This window comes from Canis lupus, chromosome 14 (assembly GCF_011100685.1).
Source record: "Canis lupus familiaris isolate Mischka breed German Shepherd chromosome 14, alternate assembly UU_Cfam_GSD_1.0, whole genome shotgun sequence".
NCBI classification, from domain to species: Eukaryota; Metazoa; Chordata; class Mammalia; order Carnivora; family Canidae; genus Canis; species Canis lupus.
This window is the reverse complement of record NC_049235.1, coordinates 6,545,377-6,571,373: the sequence shown is the minus strand read 5'-3', so window position 1 is coordinate 6,571,373 and position 25,997 is coordinate 6,545,377. Positions and strand designations below refer to the sequence as shown.

The following is a 25,997-nucleotide window of genomic DNA, read 5'->3' as shown; positions in this document are numbered from 1 at the left end:
CACCCAATACTTATTTTTATAATGGAAAAATAAAAGCATGTACATCCAACAACATGGAAAAATGTTAAACTGAAAAAAACAAAACTAGGGACTTACAGCAGAATCAGTGGGCAGGTCTGTATCCCACTTGCGTCCTTTGAAGTCTCCACCTCTATTCCATCGAAATGAACTCATGCAGCCTCCCTGAGAAAGTTCTAGAGCAACAAAGATGAAATTTAAAAGGAAGAAGAAGAAAGAGGGAGGAAGAAGAAGGAGGGAGAAGGAGAAGAAGGAAGAAGGAAAAATAAGAAGGAAGAAGAAAAGTTGTCAAAGTCCAAGGGGTTACCATAAGGGAAGCATATCATTTTAAATACCTGATGAAAACACTCAAACATAAAGCAATACAAGATATAAAAGATTGACTTACACATTACCATGAAGAAAGAATGAATCAGACAAATTCATAATGTGGGTTAAAATGTGATCTTAAAAAAGTCAATGTTGTCTGGGGAAAAAAAAGTGGGGCAGAGTGGTTCTAGAGAAAGAGACCGAAGAAAGATAAAACAACCTAAGGTAATGTGTGAACCTAGACTCTATTCTGGTTAGGAAAAACAAAGGGTATGTAACATTCTTTGAACAATTGGGAAATTTGAATATGAACTGTATATTAGATGAAATTATAGAAATATTGCTAATTTTAAAGGTCTGTTGTGTACTGGGGTTATGTAGGAGAATGTTCTTATTGTTAGGAACTTACATGCTGAAAACCAATCATGTCTGTATTGAATTTCAAATGGCAGAGCAAAGAAATAAAAAGTTCCTGTGTATGTATGTAGAGAATCAAGGACAGCGAAATGTTGGTAACTATTCAATCTAGAAGGCCTATATGGTGTTCACTGCACTTTTTAAGCTTTTTTGTATATTTGATATAGAATATAATAACACTCTCTATGTACCTTACATATATGTGCACAAACACACACATTTTTTTGGGAAATACAGATACCCTGCTATCAGGCAATCTTGTCAAAAACTGTAACCTGGATTTATAGGAAATACAGAGAATCTTGTAAAATTGCACTCCATGGGGATATAATTCAGTAAAATCCGCAACTCTACAGGACAAACAATCCATTTTTTTCAGCAAATAAGTTGCAAAGGAAAAAAAAAAAGGACAGACAGGACACCTTTAGCTTGAAAGGAACTTCAACGCTGCATCAACCAGTCACACCATGTGATGATATCTGAATCCCAATTCAAATACCAAAAAAGTAATTACACATTTTATGAGATGGTTGGACATTCATACATAGGCTATACATTTCATGATACAAAGAAATTGTTAAAAAAAATTAGGGGTCACAATTGTACTGTTTTTAAAAGGCCTAATCATTGAGACATATACAGAGCTACTTACAGATGAGGTGACAACATATACAACAAGATAACAAGATATATAATACAGGAAGGGAAGAGGCAGATGGGGGTAGAGATGGGGCCAGGGATGCCCAGGCACTAAAGGCTGCAGGGACCAGGGGCTATGTACAAGAGGCTTGAGTATACTGTCTAGTTTTATAATATCTGAATTTTCCTTATAATAAAAAGGTGTTTTGTTTTTTTTTAAGATTTTATTTATTTATTCATGAAAGACAGAGGAGAAAGAGGCAGGGACACAGGCAGAGGGAGAAGCAGGCTCCATGCAGGGAGCCTGATGTGGGACTCGATCCCGGGTTTCTAGGATCACACCCTGGACCAAAGGTGGCAGTAAATCACTGAGCCACTCGGGCTGCCCAATAAAAAGTTTCTTAAGTCATGATAGATGCTTATTCTTGAACCCTAGTCCAAAACTAAGGGAGAGAGGGGGGCACCATAATGTTTTCAAATTAAAATTTATGATAAATCTGAAGAGTGAAATACTATTTCTAAAACTTGTTTTAGTGATGAGAACACTTTACAGTTTTTCAAATAAAACCAGGGAATCATAAAGACAGAGAGGGAATATCAAGGAGGCTAAATTTCCTGATTCTCATATTAGTCTCCTCAGAAGATCATATTTTCCTCCAAATAATCCAAATATAACAGAAATACAAAGAAGTAACATATTAAACATGAATGATAAGAATTGAGAGAAAGAAGGATCAACATGCTCAAACTATAAAGAATGTCATAGTGGCATCCATTCTTGGTAGTTAAAATGAGTGAAATATTTACTTGAGCCCATGTAGCTCATAGTTGTTTCCCCATACAGAATAAAATTAATTAACAGATTCAGGGCTAAATATATCATTTTGATGTTTTAAGCACATGAAATATAAATCACAAGTTGTTCAAATATAAGCCTTAATTAAACCATAATTAAATATATATCTATTAAATATAAGATACTTAGTGATACTTAAAATGTTTTTCCTTGTTACTTTTTTGAGAGAAAGAGAAAGAGATGGGGGAGGGGAGTTGGAGGGAAGGGGCAGAGGGAGACAGAGAGAATCTTAAACAGGCTCCACACTCAGTGCAGAGTCTGACATGGGACTTATCTAACAATCTCGACATCTTGACCTGAGCTAAAACCAAGAGTTGGACGCTTAACCACTGAACCACCCAGACACCCCTGCTTGTTACTTTTATTTATAAAATCTCAAAGTGGTAAAATTTTTTCCTCTTAAAATTACTAGTTACCTTTGATCCTTTCAAACAAGTATTCCTGATTTGGTGTAAGGTCTAGATACTGCACAATTGTATTCAACGTTGGAATGAGAGGTGCTTTGACCAGAGCAGCTTGTTTCAAGCTAGTAATACTAGCCTCTGTTAAAAATAAAACACACAGGACACAGATTATTCTTCATGCGGGTCTCTTAAACAACTTAAAATGCTCTTCCCCCAATAGATGCTAAAGGAATAAATGAAAGCAATAATAGTTTTAACAACTTGCATTATCTACTTACAATTTCTTTTTATCATTTCTGGCATGGTGGTCAGATTTATAAACACAGACACCACATGCACACACACTCCAAAAGCAGCAGCCAAATCCATTCTGACAAAACTAATACACAAAATATTTTTGTGGGGTATGTATCAAAAGATACATGACAGCTTTCAGAATCAGGTTGAGTTAAAAGTTGCCTGTTATGCCACTGACAAGCAGAAACTTTTTATGACAGTGATTTCTCTTATCATGAATGACAACTACACACAGAAATTAAACTGACAGAAATTTCAGAATGTCTAACCTTACTAGTAATATTCAATGTTGGGGAAAAGGCATTCTTCTATGTGACATGGTTGCTAGAGTATAAACTGGCATAAGCTTTTCAAAAGTCTTGCTGTATTTATTCCTACTGAACTAACAACTCCACTTCAAATAAATTATCCCTAAAAAATAATTACAAATGTACACAAAGATTTAGATAAGATGATATTTACTCACAGCATTATTAATAACAGAAAGGGAAAAAGCTCTACATTTCATATAATAAAGATGGGTTAAATACATTACACATGCGACAAAACAGTATGACCCCAATTTATTTAAAAACATATGCATATATGTACTATCTCCCCTCAATTCCTAAATATACACTTTTAAAACTTTAATGTTCTTAAATCATGGTATAACTTACAATTGAGATAGTATCATAACCAAAAATATTTGGTTGTGACTTAAAATTGATATCTCTGGAAACAGAATTATGGGTAATACCTTTCTTTCTGTACTTCTGTCTCTACTTTCCAGCCTTTCTACAATGATCATAATATATATTGCATTTGTAGTCACAAAGCAATGCCACTTTTTTTAAAAAGCACATCACACTAGTAAAATGTTGTGGAAAATACACATTTTAATAGCTCTCCCCTCCCTAACACCTATTTTTATAGCTTTTAAAGAACGCTCAAAGAGGACAGGCACAGGTTCAAATAACATTACCAAGATCTAGAAAGTAACCATTCTGGATTTCGGAGTCAGAGAGCTCTGGTCTCAAATCTCTGTTCTGTGACACTGGGCAAATTACCTAGGCTCTCTGTGTCTTAGCCTCGTCCATTAAATGGGACATTAACAGCTAGCTTTCAAGGTTAATGAGAGGGTCTGTAAATTACATATGAAACTCTTGGATACTCAAGAAATAGATGCCTTTGGGATATAAAATTCTATTCTTAGTCCAGAGGACAAATATTGATTAAAAGACACCCCATATAAGTAGAAAGTAGTAATGTGCAACCCAAAGCACTTAAATATTTCAAGGAGAAATTTATTCTCTAAAAAGAGGTGGTTGACTATTATTCCTTATTTATTTTGAAATCTAATTACTTAACATTAAATAAGTTATGGTATATATATTTTAGACAAATTATAGGGAATCTTAACAGCTTTATTTTTTGTAGGTAAGAATTGAAAATCGGTGATTTTCTTTTTAAGATTTTATTTATTTACTCATGAGAGACACACAGAAAGAGAGAGAGACAGAGACACAGACAGAGGAGAAGCAGGCTCCATGCAGGAAGCCCAATGTGGGACTCGATCCTGGGACTCCAGGATCCCGCCCTGGGCCGAAGGCAGGCGCCAAACTGCTGAGCCACCCAGGAGTCCCCCAAAATAGGTGATTTAAATTAGCATTGTTACACACATTCCTTATGCTTTGTACAACTTTGGAATTAGTATCTGATAAGGGACTTGTATCTAGAATATATAAAGGAAACCTCAATGATAAAAAAGATAAATAATCCAATTTAAAAATGGCAAAGGATCTGAAAAGACATTTCTCCTAAGAAGATTATGAATGGCCAATAAACACATGAAAAGATGCTCAACATCAGTAGTCATCAGGAAAATGCAAATCAAACCCACAATGAGAAACTGTTTCATACCCATTAGGATAACTGTAATAAAAAAAGACAGAGAAATATGGGTGATGATGTGAGAAAGTGAAACCCTCAGACACTGTTGGTAGCAATGTAATATGGTACAACTACTTTAGAAAACAGTCTGGCTGTTCCTCAAAAGGTTAAACATGGAGTTACCATATGGCTCAGCCACTCTACTTCTAGAGAAATTAAAACATACATCCATACAAACACCTGTATACAACTGTTTATAGCAGCATTATTCATAATAGCCAAAAAGTGAAAACAACCCAAATGTCAATCAATTGATATGTGGGTAAACAAAATACAAAAGATCAATAAAAAGAAAGTACTGATTAAGGTTACAACATGGATGAACCTTGAAAACATATTAAATGAAAGAAGTCAGTCACAAATGACAACGGTTGTATGATTCCATTTATATGAAGTATCCAGAATGAGTCTACCTACACTGGTAGTTGCCTTGGGCTAAGGGATGAGTGATGGAGGAAACAGAGTATGTGGAGTTTCTTTTTTGGGTGGTGAGATACTCCAAAATTGCAGGCTTTAAATGGGCGAACTATATGGTAAGTAAATTCTATTTCAATAAAACTCTTATTATAACAAGGGAAGTTGTTAAATAGCCCAGTATAACAAGAAAATTTCTACTTGGCGGATTCACTGAAGGTAAATCAAATGTTGGGCTCTATTTTCACATACCTCCTATCTGAAGCTCAGGACATCCCATTCGTCTCATTTGTGTGCTGACAGACTCGATCTCCTGTACCAATGGCACTAATATTGTCTCATTGATCCACTAGAAACGAGGCAAAAATTTTACACACATAATTCTAAAGCATTTCTCAAACAATTATTTTCATGAAATGCTAAGAATATTTTTACTGTCTTCTACTTGAATATTAACAGAGTATAGTGAAAGAGAATGAAGTAGCAGCTACCGAAGTCTAGAGAGTTCAGTAAGCAAGCTAGGAAAGTAAGTCAACTAATTATATTCTTAAAGCATGTATGCCTCCATACTGCTGAAGAACATATAAAAATTTCAGTTATATGTTAAGTTTTTCTTTTTTAAGATCTATTCATTTGAAAGAGCAACAGCACAAGTGGGAGGAGCAGAGGAGAAGGAGAGAGAATTCCAAGCAGACTCCGTGCTGAGCATGGAGCCCAATGCCACGCTTAATCTCATGACCCTGAGATCACAATCTGAGCTGAATCTGAGTTGAATGCTCAACAGACTGTGCCACCCAGGTATCCCATGTAAGTTTTTCTTAAAATTTTTATGATTATTATACTTAGCTAAAAGGATAATTTCTAATTTACATTTCTATAGTAATTATTATTTTAAATATATATATAATTTAATATTTTATTTATTTATTCATGAGAGACACACAGAGAGAAAGGCAGAGACAGGCAGAGAGAGAAGCAGGCTCCATGCAGGGATCCTGACGTGGGACTCAAGGACCAAGCCCTGGGCGCTAAACTGCTGAGCTATCCAGGGATCCCCTAAAAATATATTTTTTAAAGATTTTATTTGAGAGAGAGAGAGAGAGACAGAGAGACAGAGAGAAAAAGCATGAGATGGGGGAGGGTCAGAGGGAAAAGCAGACTCCCTGCCGAGTGAGGAGCCTGATGCAGGGCTCAATCCTGGGACTCTGGGATCATGACCTAAGCCAAAGACAGAAGCCCAACTGACTGAGCCACCCAGGTGCACCATCACACATTTTTTTATGTCATGTTAATATTTTGTAATTAATAAGACAGTTTTTCAAACTCACATAATTAATTAACTCAGAAGGCTTACCCAGTTCCCTAAATATGAGGAAATAGATCTATTATACATATCAGATCTACTAGTTTATAAATATTACAGTATCACTTTAGGACCAGAAACTTCAAATGCTACTTTGGATGGCTAATGTCAAACTAATTCTGAGATATGAAAAGATTGCCCAAGTAAATAGCACATTTGAACTGTGTGTTATGAGTTTAATGTATGTGCTAATGGCAACTTCAACTACTACTTCTGTTTAACCATAAAATGGAAGGATGAAAAAGGTTCAGATGAAATACAAGTATGCAATTCCTTATATAGTTTGTGAATTAAGAAACTTTTTATAAAACAAAGTTTTTTGGTAATCCATTTAGCAAGCAAATTGAATATATTTGCAAGATCTGAACTGAATTCCCACGAGGCTATTTACAGACTTTATCCCACTTAGTGTAACCATTTATATGCTATGCTGCAAATATTAAGGTGGTTGATTATTGAATGCTAACCAGACTTTGCTAGTAGTTTTACAAAATATATGGCATATGCATATTTTTCTTTTTTTTATCCCCCACCCCCCCCCACACCCTGCCCATCTCTCTGCATATTTTTTTTTTATCCAAAAAACTTGATATTTCAAACTTGTAAGTAGAAATAAAAGGGAGTATAGTTCTAGGGCATCATTTCACTTATTCATTCTTCCAACATGTATTCAACACATTCCACTTGCCAGCCACTCTTAGGCTGTAACAAAATTACCTAAAGGTTCAGAATTATATACCCTATGCTATACCTTTCACCTCTATGAGAGATTTTTACGTTTAAAAAGCCATCCAGTCTCTGGTTCAAGAAAATAGGCTATTTTCAATACTCCCTCTTGATACTCTATTAAAATTATAGCAAGAGAATAAAAAGGAGTACAAGTGATTTCAATAGATTTCTAGAAGATGTAGAGTGGACGCATGAGTGCTGAAAGATGGACGAGTTGAAGAAGCTGCAGCCTCCACAGGAATCTATGTGGAGCCCTGAGTGGAGGAGAGCTCGTGGACCCCTCAGCACTTGGGACCTACTGGTACTTCCAAGAGTGGGAAGGAGGCAGGGTTGAAATGAGTTGATTCACTTGCTCTTCCAGGCCAAAGAGAGAGTTCCTCTCCAAAACAACTGAAGAAAGTGAAATACTCTGAACTGGCTTCTAGTATATATTACTTTATCTATCTTAAAAGTTCTCTGGGGGCAAGGGCATCATTTGTTTCCCTCGCATTTCTAGAGTGTTATAGGTTCTGACAGGAAAGCTCTTTGAAAACAAAACAAAACAAAACAAAACAAAGAAGAAGCAAATAAAATCGAGCTACTGGGCAAGGGAAGATCTTAATTAAATATATTATTCCTTTATCCACTCAAAATAAACTGATTTACTAAATATGGAGAGAGGAAAAAATCCAATGAAAATAGACACCATAAGATAAATGTGTTTATCCTTACATATGTGCCATCCATATTGCAATTTTAATAATAACTAATTCTGATATTCTAAGTAGTAATTAACACCTCTAAATGATATTCTAATAACATACTTTGCATATAAAGAGGCACTAGTATTGTCCAAACAGTAATGTCAGAACTTACATTTCTGAATTTAGCTGTCCATGAATCCATATGATCAAGAAGTTGTCTATTCATAGTCACTCTTGCCCAAACCTATTAAAAATATGTTTAAAATGAACAATCAGTGAGGAAAAATTTTGCCAGAAATTAGTCACTTTCCTCCACTTTCCAAAATACATGGAAAAAAAAATCTGAAAAACAACTTCATAAACATTGGCATTGATCTAATTAATATGCAATTAAATTTCTTACTTTCTACTTGGTTGCTATTTGTGCACAGATACCTCTTTAAAATTCCTTACATTGGTATGTTTAAAGAATATTCCTGCTTTTATGAACAAAATAAAAATCTTATATTTGGTATTAAACTGATGAAGTTACAGACTGCTCAATATTCTAATCCAAGTGTATTTTTATTATTTTTAAAAAAGATTTATTTATTTGAGAGAGAGAGAGACAGTAGGGGGATGGGCAAAAGGAGAGGTGGAGGGAGACAGGGAGGAGGAGAGAGAGAAGCAGACACCCTACTGAGTGTAGAGCTCGATGTGGGGCTCAATCTCAGGACCCTGAGATCATGACCTGAGCTGAAATCCAGAGCTGGACACTTAACCGACTGAGCCATCCAGGTGCCCCAAATCCAAATGCATTTTATTTTATTTATTTATTTTTGCATTTTATTTATTTATTTATTTATTTATTTATTTATTTATTTATTTATAAAGATTATTCATTTATTCATGAGAGACACACAGAGAGACAGAGGCAGAGACACAGGCAGAGGGAGAAGCAGACTCCATGCAGGGAGCCTGACATGGGACTCAATCCTGGGTCTCCAGGACCACACCTGGGGCTGAAGGTGGCACTAAACTGCTGAGCCACCCAAATGCATTTTAAAAGCAAGAATCTTATATATTAAGTACAAATAGATACTTGAGACGTCTTTTTATAAATGAATGAAAAAATGTTTTTCATTCAGGACATTAATGTCAACTATATATTACAAAGAATAAAACATACAATATAATTCAGCTTTAGGTACAAGAAGTTAGATAGGAGCTTTTTCACTATTTAATGTGTGCCAGATTTATGTTTCTAGTCAGTAAAAGTGAAGGTTACAAGGAAAAAAAAAAAGTTCCAGAAGTAGAAGAGACTTTCTAACAATCTACAATCATAAATGTTAAGTCATTTTTATTTTCCACTTACTTCCTCTGCAGCTTGTTTAGAACTGAGATCAGCTTCATCTTTGTTAGCACATGGGGCCTGAGACCTACAGGCAAGTTGATACTGAAACTTCTTTAAAGTTTGTGCATAATCTCCCATAGAACGATTGTAGTTCCAGAAAGTAGGACTGGTGGAAGGCGAGGTAGAATCTGGACTCCCTACAATGATGAATTTAAAGAGCATCAGTGTGCGCTATATTAATTTTGACATCCAGAGTTAGCTCACAAACACTGGGTATCTAGGCACCCAGGCAATGGCAATCAAAGAAGACAAAGCCCCATGGGGCTCTTCTCCTTCCTTCTCTCTCTCTCTCTTTTTTTTTTTTTTAATTTTTAAATTTATTTATGATAGTCACACAGAGAGAGAAAGAGAGGCAGAGACATAGGCAGAGGGAGAAGCAGGCTCCATGCACCGGGAGCCCGATGTGGGATTCGATCCTGGGTCTCCAGGATCGCGCCCTGGGCCAAAGGCAGGCGCTAAACCGCTGCGCCACCCAGGGATCCCTAGACAGAGACTTTAAAAAAAATTATGTTTAATGTGACTGAGATGGGAAAACAATTGAAAACATAAGAATAAAACGAGATTCTAAAGCAAATAATGCCTATTTGAAAGAGTACCAAGCAAAACCTTGAAAACTGAAAACAACAACAAACCCACGATAGATAAAAAAACTCAATGAGTTAAACAGCTGGTTAGACACTGCTTATGGAAGAACCAACCATCAATGCAAACTGATTAAAACAAACAAACTGGGGTGAGGGGTAAAACAGAAGAAGGCCAAACTACCAAATATGGAAGAAATGAAAGTATTACCAAGTCTCCACTTTGCAACCACTACTGCATTAACTCATTTGGGAGAGGACCATTAATGGATGCTAAAACCATGAGGTGAAAGGCTCTACTGGGGAAATGGGATTCACAAGTCTCAAAGTATCACACTATAGATTATTTATTAATTACCAAAGAGAAAAAAGCTAAGGTTGCCATCATCTTGACCATGTGATCTAATTTAATGTTACCAATAAAGGGACAAAATGATGTGTCTCCTGACAGTTAATGTTGAAACAAGCATAATGGCATCTAAGTTGTATTCTTGCAGCAGTCCCCCGCCAAAGTTTTTGTCCAAGAAATTACATTTAAACTGATTCAAGAAGCACCAGGGTGGCTCAATGGTTGAAAATCTGCCTTTGGCTCTGGTTGTAATCCCAAGGTCCTGGGATCAAGTCCTGCATCAGGCTCCAGCAGGGAGCCTGCTTCTACCTCTGCCAATGTCTCTGCCTCTCTCTCGTGTCTCTCATGAATAAATAAAATCTTAAAAAAATTAAAATTAAAAAATAAACTGATTCTAATCTAATCTAATAATGAAAAATGACCATGCAAATCCAAATTTGCAAAACAACTATTTGCTGATCTCTTCAAATATAAATGTCATAAAAAACAAAGTAAACAAAAAAGCACAAATGTTTCATATTAAGACAAAAGAAGCATGACAAACACAATACATGATCCCTGACTAGATCCTACACCACTAAGAGAAAAAAAATGCTACAAAGGCCGTTATTTGGGTCAACTGGAAGAAATGTGAATATGAATGATACTAGCATCTTAAGTATCATAATTATGTTACAGTTAGAAAATGTTCATGTTTTTAGATGTGTGTGAACTAGTGAAGGATGAAGTGGCCAGTCAGCAAAAAAATGTGTGAGAGAAAGTAAATGTGAGTGCCTGGTTTCTTACTATTGGAGAAAGGAGTTTCAAATATGAAAAGAGAATATGCTGGAATAAACACTGCATAGTTGGACTGCAATTAGAGGTATTAGTACGAACTCAGGGTTTTTACTATATATCAACAGACAGATACAGAAATTCATATAGGGGTGTGTGTGTATCTAAATATATTCCTAGCTTTCTTTTGAGAAGACCTGGAGTAATGATGTCCCATCAACAGTGACATATGCAGAGCCTGGACAGTAATTTCTAAATATCATTCTCCACTAAAAAGCAATCATGACCCCCTGGAGAAACAGTCTACACTGACTCCAGAGCTAGTTAACCAGGGAAAGTGCAAGAGGAGACTGAAATATCTTGTGGTGCTACAAAGTTCAACAACAAAAACAGAAGTCAAAGGATCCCACTAGCCAAATCTGAGAGAATCTAACCACCAAAATAAATGACATCATTGGGGAGAAGAAAAAGTTCTATTTCTCAACAGAATGCCAACAAATAAGTTTAAAAGGTGGTTACACAACAATGTGAATGCACCTAACACCACTGAATTATATACTTAAAAATGGTTAAAATGGTAAATATTATGCATATTTTATCACAAGAGATGTTTAAAAAAATGTAAAAGGCAATAATAAAGAAATGATGGAATTAGCCACTAAGAGAACCAACATAGTAACAATTTTGAAAAGAAACTTAAAAGGATGTTAAAGCTAAGTCAAATATGATGAGGAAGAGGATATTCATACAGCCTCAAAGTAGCTCCTCACAAAATACTTATTATTTACAAATTAATTTATACAAAATACTAAATTATTTAAAACCTACAGAGGATTAGAAGTATAGGGATGGACATAAATATACTAGGCAAACACTAACCAAAAGAAAATTAGTATAGCTGTGTTAATATCAGAGAAAATAGGGATCCCTGGGTGGCGCAGCGGTTTGGCGCCTGCCTTTGACCCAGGGCGCAATCCTGGAGACCCGGGATCGAATCCCGCATGGGGCTCCCGGTGCATGGAGCCTGCTTCTCCCTCTGCCTGTGTCTCTGCCTCTCTCTCTCTCTGTGACTATCATAAATAAATAAATAAAAATTAACAAAAAAAAATATCAGAGAAAATAGACTGGAAGGCAAAAAGCCTAAGGAGATAAAAATGAAAGGAATAATTGACCATAATGATGTTAACAATCCTAAATTTATATGCACTCAACATAATTTCTTATATATTTAGCAAATTTGACAGAATTATAAGGAGACATTTAATAGAAGACAGAATTATAAGGAGACATTTAATAGAAGACAATCAGTGGAAGCTTTTAATGTACTTTTTTACTAATAGGTCGAGTGGATGAAGGTTAATAAGATAAAGAATTTAAGAGCATCTTCAAGAAGTCTGGTTCAGGGGCGCCTGGGTGGCTCAGGTGGTTAAGCATCTGCCTTCAGCTCAGGTAATGATCCCAGGGTCCTGGGATCAAGCCCGCATCAGCTCCCTGCTCAGAGGGGAGTCTGCTTCTCCCTCTCCCTCTGCCATCCACCCCCACCTTGTTCATGCTTGCTCTGTCACTCTCGCAAATAAATAAAATCTTAAAAAAAAAAAAAAAAAGAAGTCTGGTTCAATGAACAAATATGGAGCCCAGTATTTAGAGACTATGCATTATTTTCAATATACCAATAACCATTTCTAAAAAGTGATCACAAAGAAGGCCTAAATGCAAGTGTTTAGAAACACCAAAGAATTGAACAGGGTACAGTTCACAATCTCTAGCTGTAGCACAATTAACTTAGAGGAAAAACAAAAGATAACCAAGTCTTCATTTCATATGTTTGGAAATGAAAAGCAAAACTAATCACTAACAAAACTTATAAGCAATAATAACAACACTTCTAAATAATTTCTATGGACCAAAGAAGAAATGAAAATGGAAACCAGAAAAAATATCAATAAGACAAAGATATGTAGAGAAAACAACATAGGTTGTTCTATGCATTACACTCTATAATTTTCAGTAAACTTGAAATATTTCAAAATTTAACAAGAAGAAAAAAAGCATGTATCAACAAATAACAAGATCATATTGATTTGTTTCTTTGACATTTCTGGCACTTTCAGGCAAAATTAAATTAAAAATCAATGGAGAGATTTCAAGTGACACAAAGAGCCATGGTCCAATAACTGACTTCCTCATTGTGGCCATGCTTTAGCACCTAATGTGCTTTCTGTGAAAGTTCCTGAGGGTAAAAAATCATTACTTGGCTCAATAACCTAATTTGGTTTCAAATAATTGACTTTGTTATAATCAAATCCACCCCAAATAGATTAAGATTTGCTAACGTTGTTTCCCAAAGTAAACTAAAGACAAGTTCAAAAATGTTCTGAAAAACAGCAGCACTTCTAGAGTAAATTCGTTTTCTCTCCTTTATCCCTCTCTACCACACCAATCTTCCCAAGGACCAAAAGGAGACCATTATCACTTCAATAAGCTTTACTATGTACTGCTTCATAGCCTAAATTTTATTTTTAAAAAAGATTTTATTTATTCATTTGAGAGAGAGAGAGGGAGTGGGGCGGGGGGAGGGAGAAGCAGGCTCCCCATTGAGCAGGTAGCCCAAAGCAGGGCTTGATCCCAGGACCCCAAGATCATGACCTGAGCGGAAGGCAGACGTTTAACCATCTGAGCTACCCAGACCCCCCTTGCCTCAACTTTTAAATAGAAAGCATAACTTACATTATATGAAAAAGCTTTCAATCTTAATGTAGATGAAAGGTCAAGATTTCTCAGTTCTGCTATATTTTCCTTCTTAAATTTGGTGAGCTTAATTCCAACATATAAAATATAAAAACAAAATATATTTCTCTTCTAAGCTATACAAGGTATATTAGTAAAAAAGAAACCTTTATGTACAGGTATCAATATAATGAAAAATAAGTTAAGGATAATATAAAGTAACACCAAAAAATGTAATTAGATCTAAATAAAAACATACATATACATACCCAGCTTAACTCTGTGCTGTTTCTCTTCTTCACTTCTAAGAAAAGTATCCAAAGTTCGTAGGTCTGTCATGTAGTCTTCTTTGTCAGTAGGGGAGTTATAGACGGTGGGTGAAGAACGGTAGCGAGATCTCAATCCACTGCTCTCCACTGGTCCAACAGTAGTAGGGTATGGAGAAGAAGGAGAGGGACTATAGCTTGCCAACTACACAAAATAGAAGAACTTCTTCTTTATTGAAATTTATTTATTTATTTTTTAAAGATTTTATTTATTTATTTTATTTATTCATGAGAGACACAGAGAGAGAGGCTGAAACATAGGCAGAGGGAGAAGCAGGCTCCATTGTATGGAGCTTGAGGCAGGACTTGATCCCAGGACCCCAGGCAGATGCTCAACCACTGAGCCATTCAGGTGCCCTGTTTTGGTTTTTGACTTTCAAAAAGTAATACAGCAATTAGAATGGCCAAAATTCAAAACAATGCCAACAACTAATGTTAGTGAGGTTGTGGAGCAACATGACCCTCATTCACTGTTGGCAGGAATGCAAAATGATACAGCCACTTTGGAAGACAGTTTGGCAGTTTCTTACAAAACTAAACTAGACTTACCTAATGACCTTGGAACTGTGCTCCTTTGTATTTACCCAAAGGAGTAGAAAACATACAAAAATCTGTATACATATGTTTACGGCAGCTTTATTTATAATTGCCAAAACTTAGAAGCAACGAAGATATCCTTTAGTAGGTGAATAGGTAAATAAATTGTGGTACAGCTGGACAATGGAGTATTACTTAGCGTTTAAAAGAAATGAGCTATGGGGCACCTTGGTGGTTTAGTCGGTTAAGCATCTGACTCTTGACTTCGGCTCAGACCGTGATCTCAGGGTCGTGAGATGGAGCCCCACAGAGCCAAGTTGGCTCCAGGCTGGGCGTGGAGTCTGCTTAATATTCTCTCCTTCTGCCTTTCCCCTCCACCACCTACCCCACCCCCCAATTGCACACATGCATTCTCTCTCTTAAAAAAAAAAAAAAAAAAAGAAAGAAAGAAAAAGAGGGATGCCTGGGTGGCTTAGCTGTTAAATGTCTGCCTTCAGCTCAGGGCGTGATCCTGAGGTCCTGGGATCAAGTCCCACCATCAGGCTCCCTGCATGGGGCCTGCTTCACCCTCTGCCTGTGTCTCTGCCTCTTTCTGTGTCTCTCATGAATAATAAATTATATCTTTAATAAATAAATAAACAAAAAGAAAGGAAAAAAAAAGAAAGAAAGAAAAGAATAAAGAAATGACCTATCAAGCCATGAAAAAGACATGGAAGAAACTTAAATGCACATAACTAACTGAAAGAAGCCAAATGAAAATGCTACACGCTGCATAAATTCCAACGACAAGATATTTTGTTAAAGGTAATTTCAGATTTATCAATTTTGCTTCTATCAAGTCCAAAAATGAGAACTACATCCCACTTTACTGTGGGAGTTGGAATGAAGGTTTCTAATCATCCCTTTTGAAAGGGGCATCCATCTTCAAAAGTTCAACTACACAACTCTTTGTAGCTTAGGAGATAATCCAACATGATAAAAGCATTAACATTTTATAAAGACATACAAAAGTTTCACATAAACAAGCAAAGAAAGAGGGCAAATATAAATTAAAAAACTAAAGTAAAAAATTATCATAGTCTCAACTGGTTTGAAAAACCCTGCAGAAAGACCCTAGAGGGTGACCCTCAGTTCATTATCTTTGCAAAAATGAATTTTTTTTCTTTCATTTTTGGACGTGGTATAAAGAACTTCTGACTAGGTATCAGGATCTGGGTTCTGTTCTTGGCTCTCTTTTTTTTTTTTTTTTTTAAGATTTTATTTATTTATTCATGAGAGACACAGAGAGAGAGGCAGAGAAATAGGCAGAGGCTCCCAACAGGAAGCCTGCTGCAGGGCTTGATCCCAGGACTCCAGGATCACGCCCTGAGCCAGAGGCAGACACTCAAGCACTGAGCCACCCAGGGGCCCCTGCTCTTGGATCATAAATGGGCAATTTGGGCAAGTCAATTACCCACCATTCCTCAGTTCCCTCAGTGAGAAAATGAGGAGTTTTGACTCATTTGAGGATTTTCAAGGCAGCTCCCAATTCCAAAATAATGTGGCCAAGAGAAAAGATTCATTACCTTATTATAACCACTAATGGGAGAGTAAGTCACTCCTGGGCTATAGGAACCGCTGCCGCCTGATGACAGACCTTGCAGCTGCGGGCTATATCCAGTTATACAGCTGGTGGTGAACTTGGGGCTGGTACTGGGTGAACGAGATGGGCTATAACTCAATACACTCTGACCCTGAATTGAAGGAGAAGGTGGAGAAGGAGGGATCTGGGTTGCTGCCAGATCATGTGGAGGAGTAGTCTGTACAACTAGAAAGAAGGAAAGAATAAATAAATAAAGTGCATGCATGTATAAATTAAAATTCTATAAAAACAGATTTAATGAACTGAATCTTTTTCAAGAAAAAGAAAGCAATAGTGAGTTGGTTGCTAAATTACATAACATGTTACTACCTAAGGACACAAAGTAGTTATTTACCATTTCAAAGTAAGAGATCGACTTCAATGCAGTAAGAGTTAGTCATTTAATTTTAATTGTAATTAAATAATGGAACAAACTTTCATGAGGCTGTCGAATATTATTTCCATTCAGTTAATACAAATAGGAATGATAATCATTGGTCTTAAGACAATCTATTATAGACTTGTTTAATACAATTGAAACAGATGGCCTTAGAAGCCCCTTCCAGTTTAGTCTACAAAAAGGGCAAATTAAATTGAGAAAGATTTACTGCTAACCTTTCCCCCACCTTTGCAAAATGTATACAACACTTACCAGCTGTTTTCAACCCTAAAAGTGTTTGCTGTCCAGGGCTAACAACCAGACTTGTTGGTGCCACAGTGTATTTGAAATATCTCCAAAAATCAAATAAGGCATTTAGGCTGAAGAGGGATGCAAGGGCAAGCTCTGGAAGAGAACAATGTATTTTATTTTTTTTTAGAGGGGATAGAACATTTATGGGGGGAGGGCACAAAACTCTTCATACTTCAGGAAGTTTTTTTTTGTTTTATTTATTTATTTATTTATGATAGTCACACAGAGAGAGAGAGAGGGGCAGAGACACAGGCAGAGGGAGAAGCAGGCTCCATGCACCGGAAGCCCGACGTGGGATTCGATCCCGGGTCTCCAGGATCCCGCCCTGGGCCAAAGGCAGGCGCCAAACCGTTGCGCCACCCAGGGATCCCTACACTTCAGTAAGTTAACGACAAAATTGAAAACTATCTTCTTATTCCTCAAAACAGTTACCATTTAATGAATGTCTATTATACATAATGTTTATTACAAAAAAGTCTATTATAGGGCATTTACTAGTGATTTTCAAAACGTTACTGGGGCACCTGGGTGGCCTGGTTGTGAGTTTGAGCCCCATGGTGGGTTTAGAGATTACTTAAAAATAAAAAATAAATAAATAAATCTTTTTTTTTTAAGATTTTATTTATTTATTCATGAGAGACAGAGAGAGAGAGAGGCAGAGACATAGGCAGAGAAAGAACCAGGCTCCATGCAGGGAGCCCAATGTGAGACTTGGTCCCAGGATCACGCCCTGAGCTAAAGGCAGATGCTCAACCACTGAGTCACCCAGGTGTCCCCCCAATTTTTTTTTAATCTTAAAAAAATATATTACCATTAGTCCTTACAACGTTGTACAATAAACATTTTCAACTTCACTGGACTAGAGAAGTGACTTTTGCGATAGCACACAGCCAGTTACTGAAGCCATGATTATAGACTTAAAAACTCATGCTTAATTACTTGCCATACCACCTCCCTAACACAGATTCCAGAGTAATGTGTATATTAAACTATGGAACTTACGTTAATGGCCATAAAGACTCTTCAGACCCCAGGAGTACTGAAGAGGAGAAACAGAGAAGAGGAAGGAACAAGGAAACTGAGGAAGGCATCAATGGAAGAAATCTGGTTATTCTTGAAAGGAGAAATGGTAGGGAAGTAGGGAAGGCATTTCAGAGAGAATAACAAATACAAATCATCACCACCAATGTTTTTCATCACAGAACACCAATGATTACCTGGAATTGCACTTTTAGTCTTCTTTACTAGAGTGTTCTTTCCATGAGGGCAGGGACCTTGTTCCCTTCCCGCTATACTCTCAGTTTTTGGGACATAGTACACACTTGATTATATATGGAATGAAGGAATGAATACTAAGTTGAGTTAAACGTGAATGGAGTTTTTCATTGGCAGCAAATCTAAATCATAGTAAAATTAATTACTTACCAATGTACCAGAGGGGCCAGTATGTCACATTATAATATGAACTAATCAATTTTCCAGTCCTGAAACAAATTACAAAAAAGGCTTTTCAAAATCTTTAAAAACAAAAAACAAACAACAATAACAAACACCCCAAAGCAAAACAAACACCCAAATCTGTAGAATCGACCAACCATGGCTCTGTAAGTTTCACTTTTTTTTTTTTTTTCTTTTGGCTAATTAACTTACATTTCAGTATATATCATTCCAGCCATAGATACATTTAGGAGTCCCCAGGCTAAAACCACTTTCTTAGCTTCTGTTTCTTTTCTCATCTTGATGGTTCTGTCAATAAGGGAAGCACTAGGATTTGTCTCCCCTTGCATCTATTCAAAAACAAAAAAGCACAGGAATTAACGAAAAGAAACCACTTCTCCATTTAGTAAATCAAACTTGTGTCCTTTATCACAGTAACTAAAAACTGCACATTTTCCCATATTTTTAAAATCTTTCCAAAATTGTTTGCATTTTATTATTATCTGAAGAGAGAATGCTAAATTATAACCGTATTGGCACCATATTGGAATCAACAGAGAACTGGCTCTTCAGAGAACACTACTTCAATGAATAAAAATGTCTTATCTTGTATGTAAAGGATGGTGACTGTATCTGCAATTATTCCGTTTTGTGCTTTTGGCATATGTCACAAGGACTAGCCCAAGGGCTCATTTAAGAAACTCAAAATACGAACCTTTGGGAGGAATACTCCCTATTAGCTAGAAGCCATTAAAGACTCTCCTCTTACATCTTCACGCAGAGAACATGAACTGTCTACGATCGTCAGCAACCCTGCACTCGGGTCGTCGCAGGCCAGAGACCCCTGTTTGTGTTGCTGATAAAGTGTAAGGATTCAAGTTTTATAAGGGTGAACACGCAAGGTGAGGAGGGTTGACGCGACTGGGGAGTGTGCCGTTTGCGTCCACGTGGGATTTCTATTTCCCTTGTTTCGCTAGGCCTCGTCTCAGACAAACAGAAGCCTCTTCCGTATCTGGAGGTGAGTCTTGCAGAGCGCAGAGCGGCACTCTTCCCGCCTCCCGGTCCGCGAGTCCGACTTCCCAGTCCCGAGAGCTTCCCTCCCTGGGTCTCCCAGCACAAACTTTAGCAGCCCCTATTGCTTTTGTCCTTTCCGCTACAGCTGGTGGGAGGCCTGGCCACACACACGCCACCCCCTCTGGCTGAACCCCCGACAGATCCACGGTCGCGGAAATCCCACGGCCCGCATGGACTCCACGTCCAGGAAGCACAAAGATGACCCCGAAAACGCACCATGTTCCTCGGCCGGAAGCCGCGGGCTCGCGCCACTCTCTACTGCACATGCGCGAAGCTAAACGGGGAGGTGAAGGCAACCGGCCGGCGGGACTACAGTCACCGGAAGAACGAACCTTCTCGCGAGATGAGGAGGATGGGGAAGGGACGAGAGCTTAGGAGCGTTACCAGGGAGACAGCTTTAGTGTGTGTGGCTCCCGCACTTCTGCCGGGAGAAGGCTGGGCAGCAAAAATTCAGACCAAGTTCTGAGCCCGCAGTAAAAAGTAATAACTGTAACAAGCTGAATTTCTTTCTATTAATATAATTTTAGCTTACTTAGCGCACTTATGGACTCACTTTTTTTTTTTTAAGATTTTATTTATTCATGATAGACCTAGAGAGAGGCAGAGAGAGAGGCAGAGGGAGAGGCAGGCTCCACACCGGGAGCCTGACGTGGGACTTGACCCCGGGTCTCCAGGATCGCGCCCTGGGCCAAAGGCAGGCGCCAAACCGCTGCGCCACCCAGGGATCCCATGGACTCACTTTTTAAATTTTTTTTATCATTATTTTTGGACTCACATTTTTAAGCATATTTTATTATGCAGGGTAGCTAATCGTAAGAGGATGTAAGTAATGTGTCCAGACACCCATGAGCGACGACAAAACATTTCTTTAAAAAAATACAAGTGTTCTGACCTGATGTAAATTCTTAAATATCCTTGTAATAAGAATGCAGCAGTAAGAAGAAAAATCCCAATGTTAGAGTTGCTAGTGGTTTCGAGATTTAAAAAAATCCAATCGTTACTTTTCTTGCACATTCTTGGGAAGAACTTCTAATCCCGAGGAAAAAGTTCATTGGGGAGTTCAGTTTGGTTTTATTTAACAAATACAAACGCCTACAACGTGCACTCAGGGATGTAAAAGTGCAGCTCCCCGGTTAGGGTGTGGAAGAGCTCAGCAGGCTGATGCACTAGACTGGCAGGAGAGGTGGGGCACGGGGGCGGGGGCCGGAGAGGGTGCGAGGGGCAGGCTGCAGGAGGCCTTCCTGGAGGAGGAGGCGACCTTCCTGGGGGAGGTGACGCAGGCCTAACGCGCAGGGCCAACAGCCACTATGAGCAGGGCGTGGGAACCTGCCATTGGGCACGTGGAGAAATGTTACCCCCATGAAAACATCACGCCTTTTCTCTCTCAATGAGCTAGTGGATTGTTACATCATGTACATGTCAGTGACCAAAATTTTTCCTAAAATGCACCTGAGGTCATATAGAAGCAAATTAAATTTCCTCGTGGTATTGCATATTAATGGAATCTGCAGGTATGCTATGCTCTTAAAGACCTAACAGATTTTTTTTAAACTGTGATTTTAGGGCACATCCCTGTTGGCTCAGTGGTTTAGCGCCGCCTTCCGCCCAGGGCAGATCCTGGAGACCGGGATAGAGTCCCGCGTTGGGCTCCCTGCATGGAGCCTGCTTCTCCCTCTGTCTATGTCTCTGCGCCTCTCTCTGTCTCTCTCTCTCTGTCTCTCATGAATAAATAAATAAAATTTAAAAAAAAAACCTGTGATTTTAATCATTTTTAGACTGCCTTAGCAGCAGTGGTGTTTTGCTTTAGTTTTAGATTCAGAGATGAACTCGAAAATTGTTCAAAGTTTAAGAATTCAACTTAAAGTTAAAATTAGAATACCACAGGTTCTCCCCCACCTCATGTATCTTTCCGAAGAAACTGTATACATTTGATATCATTTACAACAGACACATCTTTTTGTTGTTGTTGTTTCTTTAAGTAGGTTCCACACCTAGCATGGAGCCCAAGCTGGGCCTGAACTCACAACCCTGAGATCAAGACCTGAGCTGAGATAAAGAATCTGAGGCCTAACAGACTGAGCCACCCTTGCACCACTACAGCAGACACATCTTTATTTCCTCTCAATATTGTAAAGTTATTGTGCACTTATTGAAGATTTAAAAAGGAACACCATATAGTGTTTTGATATATAACTGGCATTATGTATTAGTTTGCTAGAGTTACCATAAAAAATTCCACAGACTGGGTGGCTTAAACAACAAAAATTTATTTTTTCACAATTTTACAGGTTAGAAGTCGAAGATCAAGTCACCAGTAGAATTGGTTTCTCCTGAAGCCTCTTTCCTTGGCTTGAAGATGGCCTTCTTCTATGTCCTCACCTGGCCTTCTATTTTGTGTCCACACACCCCTGCAGTGTTTCTTCCTCTTCTTATAAGGACATCAGTCATATTGGATTACGGCTCTATCTTTATGACCTCTTTAACCTTAACTATCTTTTTAAAGGCTTTATCTCCGGTGATAGTTAAGTTCGGGGTTATTCAATATTCATATGAATTTGGGGGAACACAATTCAGTCTATAACACGTTAGACATGTGCAGGTTAATTTACAGTGATATAATAAATACAAAAGAGACTGAAAAAAGATGAATGGAGACCTCAGAGACTTAGATTTTACAAACATTAAACTTTAAAGGAAATACAGTATATACAAGTTTAATAAAAAAAAATCAAGATAGAATTCACCCTATTGATGTAAATGGGGGAAATACCATAAACTGTCATAGAAATAATTTATATAAATCTTCCCAAAACTTAGAAATCCAATAAGTGTTTGTCAGCTCCTGTCACAGTTACTGAAGCGTGTCACAATAGGTTGCCAAGGAAATTGTCATACACATGGAGTGAAGTACTCCCCAGTCATCTTCATTCCTTTGAGCATGCTTTATTTTCAAAGCAAGAAGCCATCATGGGAGACCTTTTTTCCTTATTTTGGGAGGTAGATCCTCCCCCCATACCTTTAAGTTTCACCATTCCAAATCAGGATTATGAATGCCGGAAGGATGACTCTTGCGGGGCCATAGGGAGTTTCCTGCTTTGGTATTTTATCATTATATTGGTCTTGCTGTTCTTTTCTCGGGCTTCTGTCTGGGTAGGATATCCTATTTCATTTTAAATGATATGTTTATTGTATCATAAGGGGTTTTCCATGAAATAAATTGTCTTTACTTTGATCAAAATACTTTTTAAAAGTTTGTTTTCTAGTTTTAAAAATAACGCAGTCTTGTTCTAGGGCATCCAAAAATACAGAAAGGGATGAAGAAGGAAATTTAAACTACTATAATCCTATTTCCTAGAGATAATCATTGTTATATTCTAATTATTTTGGAGTATATTCTAATTTTTTTTCTTATTCTTAGAATATTTTTCCCTCCATCTCTCTTTGATCTTATCATTAGAATTGTACATATTTTCATAAACTTAATATTATACTGTAACACTTCCTCAAATCATATTCACACAGCAGCACTCTTAATGACTGCATAAATTTATCTTGTGGTTGCACCATAAAAAATCTGCATTTCTGAGACATTCAGGTTGTTTGCAGTTTGTCCATAGGCTATGTAATGTTAGGATAAACTTCCCTACTGGTTAATGACCTCCAAATTCCTTTTGTAGCCATGTAATTCTAATCAGAGATACAAAAGTTGTCATATTTATAAAATATATGCTGTAGGATTCGGGAGCTTTTAGGATGAGGCAATGTACTCTCCTGAAAGATAAGATGCAGAACTAAACTAAGCAAAAGTCACCACGCTAGACCACCTACTAGCAGAAGAAAATACCATCCTCAGGAATGAGATAGCCCAGTTTTTCAGGACTATGACTCTCCAACATATTATGAGCAACCGAGGTCTTCTAAATTGCTGACATGGAGTTCTTGCTGGCCATTAATACCAGGCTGATGATTAATCAAACCACCATTATTTGGCATTACAGCCAGAGCGCTGGGCTGGCAATGGCCAGCTAGACTGCTGCATCAGCTCTAGATGGAGAGGAGGAGGTTTGTTAAGTCTATGCCGGCTGGATTCCATTATAATAATCAAAGACTCTTCCCCTCACCACCTCTTCCCACTAAAGAAGGTCCCTCTAAAGTCTAAATGCTTCTTAAAGTAGATACTTTGCCAAAAGGAGATTTAGAATAGTGATCGCATATGTGTGTCCTAGACTCCCTATTGAATTTGTCTGGATTGGCCAGAAAAGCTACTTTAGAAAATTAACAAAAAATTGAAATTGATTCCTGGCAATTTCATCATGAAGACTACTTAAGAGGTCTAAGCTATTCTTCTACCCCTTTGCTTGCATCAGCTTTTTGGAATCATAGAGCCTGAGCTTCAAGGACCTAAGGAGAGCATGCGGTCCAGCTTCCTTTTTGTAGGGAGTAAGATATCAGTATCCCTCCTTTTTTTTTTTTTTAATTGATAAGGCCCAAGAAAATTAAATGACTTGTCCAATGTCACACACAAGTGGTTAGTGTCGGAGGAGAAATAGACCCAGGTTTCCTGCCATGTAATTCGTTTCCTTCAAAGCATAGTTGAAATGTTGAATTAAATCTATTCAGTGCTGATTAAAACCTTAGTTATCTTAGAGGTTTTGTGTTTCACTCTGTACCCCTATGGCAGTTAGAATTGGCTGAACTGCTTCTTGTGAAAGGTCCCAGATTTGAAATCTGAGAACCATAAGAGAGCTAGTCAAAGATAGAATTTTTCTTTCACTTTGATCTTCATTTTCTCTGCAAAACTATGAGCCTTTATTTACAAACCTTGAAGTAATGGTAAAAGCGTGATGGAAATGTGGTGGTAATTATACCCAAATGCGAAGCACACTGATTTCCTTAGGATTTGCCACTCTTTAAGTTGCATTTACCCTTTTGCTTTCAGACACTATAAATACTATATTTAGTTTATGCATTTGTTTAGTATTTATTCAGACTGCTAGTGCTGGTTTTTTTTTCCAAACAATACCAGTCCTAGCATCTCATTTTGTGGAAATGAGCTTAGGTGTTATGTGGAAACTGAGCTTAGGTGTTAAGTGAATTGGTAAAATTGCAGAGTTATCCAAGACCAGAAACGCAGAGCCATAGCCCAATTCTTTGCATGGTTCTACCCTACTCTTCAGGCAGGCACTGCTGATGTTTTCACTCACTGAGTCACACACAGTTAATAAAATGCTTTTGGTACCACGGTTCATGTGATTCCACTTAGCTTGATGCAAAATCTTTCTTCTTCTTCTTTTTTTTTTTTTTTTTCAAAATCTTTCTTTTGATTTTGTGATTGTATTTTGATTTGACATCAGGTAAAAATGGAAGCTTTCTATAAAAATGATGTAAACCTAATCCATGTTTTTAAACATTTCTCCCTGTCCATTACAAAAGTATGTATTATGGAAAACGTTGAAATTATAGAAAAGTACAAAAAACCCACTCCAGACCACATGGAAATAACCAAGTGCTATGAACTTCTAGGTTTATAAACTTCTAATCATTTAATAAATCTCTATACATATTAAATTTAAAATAAATCCTCCCCATCATTGTTAAAAGAGATATCTCAAAAGAGGATTCCACTCTTAAGGTTTCCAGAGAATAGTTACAGTGACACGAAAAGTAGAGATACCTTCTTAAAGATACTTGCCTGCTGTTAAAGAGATCATATATTAAGAAAGCAATGGGCCAAGAATCCTGGATTGTATGACACTTTCAACCCGAAGGAAGTTTGACTTTCTACAAAAATTCATTTTCTCCCCTATTGTAGACAACTTGAAAAGTTAAAAAAATATCACTGTTTTACTCAAAGTAAGAACGAACACTTGTGTTCATTGCTTAAAGTCTTTTCATATTTTCAGCTAACTTGTGATTATACTGCATATACGAATTTGCATCGTGATTTTTAACTTAATATTATAACATGTATTTCCTCGTGTTGAGACATGCTTTTTTTTTTTTTTTTTTTAAACTTTTATTTATTTATGATAGGCACACAGTGAGAGAGAGAGAGGCAGAGACACAGGCAGAGGGAGAAGCAGGCTCCATGCACCGGGAGCCCGACGTGGGATTCGATCCCAGGTCTCCAGGACCGCGCCCTGGGCCAAAGGCAGGCGCCAAACCGCTGTGCCACCCAGGGATCCCGAGACATGCTTTTATTATAATAATTTTTACAACTATAAATTATGATTATACTATAATTTATTTAACCATTGGCTGCTATTGAATTTTGAATTTTACATTATCCTAATTATACTGTGATAATTTTTGTGCACAAAGTTTTTTCTCTTTGGAGGGGTTATTTCCTGGTGATAGATTCCAAGTAAGAATTGTTATGCGTCAAAAATGTAATGAGTATTTCTAAAGTTTTGGTACATTCTGAAA

The 25,997-nt window shown here is 37.4% G+C and overlaps 2 protein-coding genes across 7 annotated transcripts in view; one reads left to right on the top strand and one right to left on the bottom strand.

The window, feature by feature from the left end:
- TMEM209 (transmembrane protein 209) overlaps window positions 1-20,743 on the bottom strand; it is a 30,216-nt gene extending 9,473 nt beyond the window's left edge. The window contains exons 1-11 of one of the 3 annotated variants that reach the window (XM_038556523.1): window positions 20,464-20,743; window positions 18,711-18,847; window positions 18,486-18,544; window positions 17,022-17,153; window positions 16,314-16,555; window positions 14,155-14,356; window positions 9,416-9,591; window positions 8,234-8,305; window positions 5,539-5,635; window positions 2,656-2,781; window positions 97-194 (exon numbers count right to left, since the gene is read on the bottom strand). In XM_038556523.1, coding sequence (XP_038412451.1) covers window positions 97-194; window positions 2,656-2,781; window positions 5,539-5,635; window positions 8,234-8,305; window positions 9,416-9,591; window positions 14,155-14,356; window positions 16,314-16,555; window positions 17,022-17,153; window positions 18,486-18,544; window positions 18,711-18,847 — 1,341 coding nt within the window. In that variant the 5' untranslated portion in view covers window positions 20,464-20,743. Of the gene's footprint in view, window positions 1-96; window positions 195-2,655; window positions 2,782-5,538; window positions 5,636-8,233; window positions 8,306-9,415; window positions 9,592-14,154; window positions 14,357-16,313; window positions 16,556-17,021; window positions 17,154-18,485; window positions 18,545-18,710; window positions 18,848-19,212; window positions 19,928-20,463 lie in introns of those variants that run through there. The other 2 variants (XM_038556521.1, XM_038556522.1) reach the window with 2 other exon arrangements.
- The window catches only part of SSMEM1 (serine rich single-pass membrane protein 1), a 32,410-nt gene continuing 25,628 nt past the window's right edge, over window positions 19,216-25,997 (top strand). The window contains exons 1-3 of one of the 4 annotated variants that reach the window (XM_038556527.1): window positions 19,216-19,515; window positions 19,657-20,051; window positions 21,860-22,092. In XM_038556527.1, coding sequence (XP_038412455.1) covers window positions 21,928-22,092 — 165 coding nt within the window. In that variant the 5' untranslated portion in view covers window positions 19,216-19,515; window positions 19,657-20,051; window positions 21,860-21,927. Of the gene's footprint in view, window positions 19,516-19,656; window positions 20,052-21,859; window positions 22,093-22,194; window positions 22,722-25,604; window positions 25,695-25,997 lie in introns of those variants that run through there. The other 3 variants (XM_038556525.1, XM_038556528.1, XM_038556526.1) reach the window with 3 other exon arrangements.